Here is a 9,532-nt window from a genome sequence, read left to right as displayed (position 1 = left end):
GGGCCGTGGGGGGAGTGGAGGCGGGACAGTCATTCATATCTAGGGATTCCCAGGCTGCGCTCAAGTGGTGAGCACCGACCCAAAGCGGCAGCCTGTGCCCCCTGCCAGCCTGTGAAGTTTGGTCCTGAAAGGGGAACGTTGCCCTCTTTAGAGTCTGGGCTTTGTCATCCTCACCCCGGGCGCTGGGTGAAGGTTGGAGGGGCAGCTCCCGGGCAAAGTCTCGGCCGAGCTATACCGCTTCTTCTGGCGAGTCCTCCATCTTCTGGCTTACTGATTGCCCACAGTAAGTCGCCTTAAGCAGAAAGGCAGGGGACACTCGTGGTACCCTAAGCATCATCTCATCAGGCGGAGGAACAGCTGCCCAGGCTCTGTTCCCCTGGCGCAAGGCTGTGGGGAGTGGGAGAGGGTGGTTCTCTATGCTTCATTCACATCTCACCTGTTTTAAAAAGATTTGTCACCCGGGTAGGGGATCTAGCAAGACTAGGGGCTAGAAGGTCTTACTTTATGAGAGCTCAGGTGTCCTGCCCTACTTTCTCAGGGTGGATTGGAATACATTCCCTGCACTTGAGGCTTTGGTTTTCATATGTCTCAGAAATCCTTTGATTTTGAGGGAGTGAAAAGTGACTTTTGAGCCTTCCCAGCATTGATCAATTGAAACTTTAAAGAAGGGGAACTCCGTGATTTCTCAGGTTGTTTTGTAAGAAGAGAAGTTTGCTTCACATAATGTTGCATCTTCAGGGCTTGGGTTCAGGTTCTAAGCAATGTACCCTGGAATCCCAGTTGTGCACAGGGAGCTAGCCACTTCAGTGTATTCCCCCCACTTCTGGTTTTCCTTAAGCACTGTAGACTGCTGGAAGGCATTTTTTGGGACACAGCTATCAAATTACCGGTATCTACAACTCCTTTCCCCTCATCACTGGAGAAAGTTTTCTGTCCTGTGGTTTTAGCTGAATATTTGTAGGGTTCCTTGTTTTGGCATGTTGGCTGTCTTGGTTCCAAATACATAGTCATCTTTGTCTAGCTCAAGACTCCAGTTTGACTAGTGAGTTTGACTAACGACTAGTGTCATTATTAGTAAAGGCTAACTTTGGCGGGGTAGGGGGTGGGAAAGTGCTGCATTTTAAAAAGTCTCCTGGATTCTAAAGAGTTTCTGAAGGTTTGTGCTTTTCAACACAAAAGTCCTTTCTCTGGCATGTGTTCTCAGTCATGTACGACTCTTTGTGACTTGGTGAACTATAGCCTACCAGGCTCCTCTGTCCATGTAATTTTCCAGGCAAGAATATGGAGCTGGTTGCCATTTCCAAGGGATCTGCCCAATCCAGGGGTCAAACCTGTGTCTCTTGAGTCTCCTGTATTGGCAGGCAGATTCTTTACCACTGCGCCACCTGGGAAGCCCCTTTTCTCTGGACCATCTCCTTATATAGCTAAGTGGCAGGTGCTCGAGAATGAGAAGTTAGATGAAGTGTGAAATGCCACAGTCTTATGTTTCAGTAATGTGATTGAAAAGCAGTGTGTGAGCCAGTTAGATTTTGGCTTCCTTGTGTCTTTAATCCATCTGTGAAGACACATAGACTTGTACATTGACATTCCACCAAACAGCAGATACCCGTGGGTCCTCAGAAAGTAAATTTACTAGGAATACCAGCTTTTTCTCATATTGGTAGTATTTTGCTCCTACAGAGCAGCTTGGCAAAAATATTAGCCCTGTTATCCTAAAAGACATTGTTACTTCTGATAATCACTAGTGGCAGCTTAAAAAACCCCACAAGTTAATTCTTCTGCTGCTGTAATTTGTAGCACTGGCAGAGGAATCTGGAATTCTATTTTATCTCTAGCACAGCTCTGACTCCACACATTTGTGTAATTATTTTCCTTTCAAAGTCGCAGCTGTTCAAATGTAAATTATGAATAATTATACTATTGTAAGTCTCCTCTCTGCACACTTACTCTCTAAATTTGAAGCCTTAATGTTCTTACATAAATAAATACAGTTGAAGATTTCTTAGTGGTGCTAAGTAGTACACCTGATGTATGACATATTTCTGGCAAAATAGCCAGAGAGCTAGGCTAAGTTAGCCAGGCAGAAATTCAGTGGGATAGCATTTTAGTCAATAAGGGTTAAGAAATAAGGAGACCAGATTTGGTTACTGCCTCTGTTCCTGGTTCTGAGTTGAACTTTGGGGAAATTATTTCTCCTGAAATAAATGAAGAAAATATTTTTTCTTTAAAAAAAATTAAAACAGTTATACAAAAGAATATTTTAACACATGTAAGCTATAAATAATATAAAAGCAAAACCATATACCTGTCTTAAAAATAGAACAATAGCAAGACTTTTGACGGTTCTTGGTTCTCCCTATTTGATCCTATTTCTCTTCATATGCCTCATCTATATGTTGTTGCCTACAACCATTTAAACTTTTATATTTTCACATTCCTTCAATCTTATTTGTAGTTTTAACCTGTATCTATCTCCCTAAGCAAAATATCATTTCATTTTCTTGTTTGTGAACTTTAAGTAAGTGAAAGAATATCATATGTATTCTTTATGCTTTTTTTTCCTGATCAGTATTGTAAGATTTATCCATGTTGACTGGTATGTGATGTGTGATGAATTGCTTCAGTGATGTCTGACTCTTTGCGATACCATGGACTGTAGCATGCCAGGCTCCTCTGTCCGTGGAATTCTCCAGGCAAGAATACTGGAGTGGGTTACCATGCCCTCCTCCAGGGGATCTTCCAAACCCAGGGATCGAACCTGGATCTCTTATATCTCGTGCATTGGCAAGCAGGTTCTTTACCACTAGCGCCATGTTGACTGCTACAGGGCATTACTTTTCACTGCTGTATAGTATTCCTTTTGTGTGCCTATACAATATGGTAAACATGGAGATGCACTGCTTAGATCTTTGTTTCAAGGAAGGGCTTGTCCCAGGTGCTGTGAACGTGGCAGCAGAGCCCTCAGCTTTCAGCATCTTCAGGGATGGCCTCGGCAGAGGGCTGTATCACCCAAGTTTATGCCCCTTTAGGTGTGCCCTCCTCTAATAAGGGGTTCAGGTAGGATATAAAAGCCTGGGCATTTTGACTCACGTGGGACAACTGTGGCAATTCATTTCAATTCTGGAGCGTTCTTGATGGAAGACCTCAACGTCATCTGAGGCCACTGGACCTTTATTACAGCTTGACTTCTTCCCCCCACCCCGATCCTGCTTCTCCTTCCTGTTACAGACATTAATCCCACTTTAATAAGCACAATCTAGTAAATATACTGTGTACTAAAGTGTCTCAGGGTGTTTCCTACGGAACCCATCTTACTTATCCTTTTCCTGATGGTGACATTTGGGAGGTTTCTGGGGTTTGCTGTTATATTCAAGGCTTTTACTAACCTTGTGCACATCACCTGGTTCAAGTTTCTCTAGGATAGATGTCTGACAGTGAGGTTGCTGAGTCACAGGCTATGCACACCTTCACTTTTCCTATGTGCTCAATTGCTGCAGTTGTGTCTGACTCTTTGTGACCCTATGGACTGAAGCCTGTCGGGCTTCTCTGTCCATGGGATTCTCCAGGCAAGAATGCTGAAGTGGTTGCCATGCCCTTTTCTATGGGATCTTCCTGACCCAGAGATAGAACCTGTGTCTCCTGCATCTAAGACATTGAAGACAGATTCTTTATCCACTGGGTTACCTCCTGGGTAGTACCAAATTGCTATCCAAAATACTTGTATCATTTGTGTTATCAAAATATTTTTGGTACGCAATATCTTTACAAGCTCTTGATTTTTCCAAGTGTTTAATTTCTTGTCAGACTGGTGGGTCTAAATAATACATCTTTATGGTCTGAGGTTGAGCATCCCTCTATATATACTTAACTGGCTATTTGTGTTTCTTTTGTAGGGTGTTCATCCTTTTGTCTATTTTTCTGTTATGGGTTTTTTTTTTTTTTCATATAGACTTTAAGGCATTCTTCACTCTGGATTCTAGTCCTTTGTTTATCATATATGTTCCAAGTATCTGTTTGTTTTTTTTTTTCAGTTTGTAATTACCTTTAATAAATAAGAGTTCTTGATTATAATGTAGTCTAATTTGTAAGTGTTTTTCCTTTATGGTTTGTGCTTTTGGAATATTTTAAAGAAACTTAGAAGCCATTAAGACATTTTTATATTAACTTCTAAAAGCTTTAAAGCTTTTCTTTTTGAATTTTGTTATTTTTTAAATTCACCTGGAATGTATTTCTGTATGTAATGTGATATAGGAATCAGGGGAACACTGGAGCCTTTAGAAGTAGTCTTGATATCTGTTACTTTTAAGCTGGGTGGTCGTTACATGGTTTTATTTTGTTATTATCTATAGCTTACATGTGTTAAAATATTCTTTTGTCAACTGCATTGTTTTTCTCTGTTAATAGCTAGTAGTTCTACGGTCACTAACCAGATAGCCCTACCTTTTCTCATTGACAGCAAAACCACTTCCTTTAAACATCATGTTTCCGTATGCATGTGAGTCTTCTTTTCTGGGTTTTAAATTTTGTTCCATTGGTCAATATAAGGTGAAGACACCTTAGTAACTATCTTTCTGTTAAGTCTTGGTAATTGGTGGAGTACGTCTCCTCACCTCAGTCTCTGTTGGGGTCCTCTTGGCTATTTTATGCTCCTTGTTCTTACATTTAGATTTTGGAATCACCCTGTCAGATTTCACCAAAAAGTCTGTTGGATTTTTTAATTTGAGTTACAATGAATCTATAGATCAGCTAGGGGAGAAGTTGCATCTTTACGATATTAAATCTTCCCAATTGTGAACAAAGTATATAGCCTGTTATTTATTTAGAGCCTTTTTATGACTCTTAACAAGTTTTAGAATTTTCTCCATGAAAATTTACTAGATTTACCCCTGGGCTATTATTAGTTTTTGTTGCTCTCATAAATGGCACATTTTAAAACATTATATGTACTATTACTGGTATGTAGCAATATAATAGATTTTATATATTAATTTTTGTGTCTAATGCTTAATCTCTTGGAATACATTAGATCCTCAGGAAACTTAAGAAAAAGTCTGTGGTATGTGAGTTTTCTGAGGTTTCAATGTCACATATACTTAAGACCAGGAAGAATGTGGGTTTCCATTTCTGTGTCTCCTTGTCTGCTTCAATTAGCACTAGATTTGTGAATTTGTTAGAATTTAGTAATATTCCAGACTGATTATTCTTTCTAATATTGTAATTATTCATCTTTTCCAGGGAAGTGATATATTGTACCAGGTGACTGCCTCAAGGGTAGTGCTTTTGTTGTTGCCTCCTAGATACCCCCAAACAGATTCGGGGGCTAGAGGATTGGCTTTGCCATGTTATTTTTCTTTATTGTTTCAGTCTTCTCTTGCCACTGTCCTTCCTGTTCACTGTTCCTCCCCCTACTTTCCTAGTCTCCTTTTCTGAGTCTCTTCTCTTTCTGGCTTCATCACCCCACCCTTGATTTTCCTCATTTTATCCAGAATATGAAATATAAATCACATAATGATGTTTACTTCATAAGTTTAGGAATTATAGCACCTAGTCATGTTGAGCAGGAGGATTTATGTGAATTATTTACAGAATAGAAATGTCATAGGTATAATCATATTTTAACACTCCTTGATCTGTGTTTTAGAAACTAGTTCAAATTTTTGTATAAGGCTGTGAGACTCCCCATGCTCCAATAGTCATTAGAAAGAAAAGAAATACTTTTATATGAGATTTATCTTATTTCATAGCAGTTGGAAACCAAATCTGCATACTTGGTAAACATCTTCTTTTAAAGTGAAATCACTGGTGTTTAGCACAGAATACACTGAGCTGGATGAGACTGTGTGGCAAACCAGCTTAAATTTCACATGAGCTGTAACTTTGCCAACACCCTTAGTATCTACTTATTTTTTTTTATAATAGATTTACTTTTATGCAAGTAACTATCAAAATGCTACATTTTTTCTTCATGAACTCTGATTTAACTAACTGTAAAACTAAACCACATTTCCTCATTTGAAATTGCTAAACTTCCTCCTGGACTTTCCAATGATGAACTGTGGGAGAATAGTCAGAATGAATAAGCAAAGAGGTTATTGAATAAGTCTTTTAAAAGGGTGTGTCTAAACCATGAGCAGCTAATCTGAAGAGGAAGGGCTAGCGGGTTTATAGTGTGTGGTGAGATGCCAGTGTCTGGATTTCCAGTATTACCAAATTTATCTAATGCAAATGTCATAGAGATGAGAACCATGTGCTTAACTGCAGAATTATTTAAGACTGCAATCATTGCTCCCTAATAGACCCATGAAGGCATAATTTTTATTATTTCCTTCAAATCTGTATGTAATGATTACATTGTAAGCTGGTTATAATTGTGCTGTCTAATAAATATTGTTTAATGTATATTGTAAATATGTACTTCAGTGGTTCTCAGTTCTGGCTGCCCATTGGAGTAACAAAGCGAACTTAAAAACACACACAGGAGAGAGCAGGACCTTTACCAGCTCAAAAAAATCAGAATATTTGGGGGCAGGATTTGGGCATCCATGTTCTTTCAAAATTTCCCCTGATGATTCTGACACAACCAGCCTTGAGAACCCCTGAGTTAATGGAATAAGCATATATCATTTGTAATCTGCACTTGAAGACTTTTTTTTTTCTCTTAATATTATAGTGATTTGAAAATAGGTGTGCTTTTGCAAGGAAATTGGATTTTCTTAGCAAGATTCTTATAAAGGAGTTTCTTATCTTAGTTAAAACCTTTTAAGTGTACTTTTGAGAAAGTCCCAGCATCCTTATAATCTGGAAAGAAAAAAAAAAATACTTTGCAAAATATTGACACATTACATTCCAGGAGTTTTGAGTCATATGCAGGATGAAAAATAACTCACAGAAATTCTCTTTAGATGTCTGCAAAATCTACCTTAAAGGATTTTTCAGTAATTACCCATTTTCCTATTATAAGTATGATAGAGGAAACAGTTCATTCTGTTTACCTTTTCTTTCCTATTCAGCAGTAAGCCAACTGAATCATACTATTATCCTAAGAGACCAAGGGATTATTTTTTTTTAATCATTGAGAAGTGTTTCTGATACCTCACTAGACATTGAAAGTTGTATATACACATATATAAGCAACACTCGCCCCTCCCTTTGCCTTGTCTGCAGACAATCCACGCAGTTTCTTTCTGTAAAGATTTTGGAAGAGAGATTGCAGGATGATTCCTGGGTTCTCAGTGAACCTGCTCTTTGCCTTTCTAAATGTTTCCCACTGCCAGCTCCAGTGCAGGGATTGAGCTCACCAATTATCCTGATTTTGTATCTTGATTCTTCCTTTTTAATCAGGAATACAGGCTGAAGTTTGCTCTGATTTATAGGGTATTTTGCATATTTTTTTCTGAATATTGGTATTTGTCATAATCAACATGATATTTTAACATCAAAAACACTATTCTTGTGTGGGGAAGATGAGTCAAGTTTAAACAATTTATTTTGAGGAAATTGGGGAAATATGCATTTCTCTCTGATTAATGATGATAATTATTGATGCTGTTTCTAACCAGTGTTTAAATCCTTTAACTGTAGAATCCAGAGGAATATCCTAAAATTTTAGAAGAAAGGTGATGATCAGTTAACTTACAAGTTAAATGTTTTGTGTAAACAATCTTTATATCCGTTATTGAAGATGGCCTTCATACAGAAAAGTATACAGATCACAGAGCACAGGTCAGTTAATTGTCACAAAGTGAGGCACCTCCGTGGAACCAGCACTCTGAGCAGGAAGGAGAACATTAATAGAACCCCAAAGATCCCCTTCATATTCCTTTTCAGCTGTCATTCATCTAGCACCATAGATTCTTTTTGCCAGTTTTTGAAACTTGTGTATAAATTAAATCATACAGTTTGTGCCTTTTGGGGAGGAATGAAAATATGAGTTTCCTTTACTCAATTATTTATGTATGTATGTATTTTATAGCAAGTTAATTAATTCTTATTGTTACATAACATTCCATTGTTTAAATATATCATGATTTATTAGTTCTTTGCTTGATGAATATTTTGGGTTTCCAGTTTTGGCTATTATGAATCATAGTGCTGTATATTTCATATGTGTCATTTGCCAAATTATGTATATACTTCTGATGAGATATAAGTACACAGACAATTGTTGAGCCATATATATTCAGCCTTAGTAGATTCTGCTAGTTTTGTCCAATGTACACTTCCATTAGCAAGATTTCCTTGAGATACTTGCTAATCACTACTTTCCTCTTCCTTAAAGGTCATTACTAATCTGATCTCCAGTAAAATAGATTAGCTTTGCCTGTTTTTAAGCTCTATATGAGGGAATTATCAGTGTTCTTTTGTATTTGGCTTTTAAAATCTAATGCAGATATATTTTTGTTAGATATGTTTTTTTTTAATTTTTTAATTTTACTATTTTTTTTCTTATATGATATTATATATGTTTTAATGCCATTGTCCCAAATCATCCCCCACCTCCCTCTCCCACAGAGTCCAAAAGACTGTTCTATACATCTGTGTCTCTTTTGCTGTCTCACATACAAGGTTGTCATTACCATCTTTCTAAATTCCTTATGTATGCGTTAGTATACTGTATTGGTGTTTTTCCTTCTGGCTTACTTCACTCTGTATAATAGGCTCCAGTTTCATCCACCTCATTAAAACTGATTCAAATGTATTCTTTTTAATGGCTGAGTAATACTCCATTGTGTATATGTACCACTGCTTTCTTATCCATTCATCTGCTGATGGACATCTAGGTTGCTTCCATGGCCTGGCTATTATAAACAGTGCTGCGATGAACATTGGGGTACACATGTCTCTTTCAATTCTTGTTTCCTCGATGTGTATGCCCAGCAGTGGGATTGCTGGGTCGTATGGCAGTTCTATTTCCAGTATTTTAAGGAATCTCCACACTGTTCTCCATAGTGGCTGTACTAGTTTGCATTCCCACCAACAGTGTAAGAGGGTTCCCTTTTCTCCACACCCTCTCCAGCATTTATTGCTTGTAGACTTTTGGATCGCAGCCATTCTGACTGGCGTGAAATGGTACCTCATTGTGGTTTTGATTTGCATTTCTCTGATAATAAGTGATGTTAAGCATCTTTTCATGTGTTTGTTAGCCATCTGTACGTCTTCTTTGGAGAAATGTCTATTTAGTTCTTTGGCCCATTTTTTGATTGGGTCATTTATTTTTCTGGAATTGAACTGCAGGAGTTGCTCATATATTTTTGAGATTAGTTGTCAGTTGCTTCATTTGCTATTATTTTCTCCCATTCTGAAGGCTGTCTTTTCACCTTGCTTATAGTTTCTTTTGTTGTGCAGAAGCTTTTAATTTTAATTAGATCCCATTTCTTTATTTTTGCTTTTATTTCCAATATTCTGGGAGGTGGATCATAGAGGATCCTGCTGTGATGTATGTCGAAGAGTGTTTTGCCTATGTTCTCCTCTAAGATTTTTATAGTTTCTGGTCTTACATTTAGATCTTTAATCCATTTTGAATTTATTTTTA

The 9,532-nt window shown here is 37.7% G+C and overlaps 1 protein-coding gene across 1 annotated transcript in view; it reads left to right on the top strand.

The window, feature by feature from the left end:
• Nucleotides 1-9,532, top strand: part of GSAP (gamma-secretase activating protein) — a 149,747-nt gene that overhangs the window by 51,072 nt on the left and 89,143 nt on the right. The window contains exon 4 of the mRNA XM_010848190.1: nt 54-283. Coding sequence (XP_010846492.1) covers nt 54-283 — 230 coding nt within the window. The remainder of the gene's footprint in view (nt 1-53; nt 284-9,532) is intronic.

This window comes from Bison bison, unplaced genomic scaffold (assembly GCF_000754665.1).
Source record: "Bison bison bison isolate TAMUID 2011002044 unplaced genomic scaffold, Bison_UMD1.0 scf7180017864260, whole genome shotgun sequence".
In the NCBI taxonomy this organism is placed as follows: Eukaryota; Metazoa; Chordata; class Mammalia; order Artiodactyla; family Bovidae; genus Bison; species Bison bison.
This window is presented reverse-complemented; position numbering and strand designations above follow the sequence as displayed.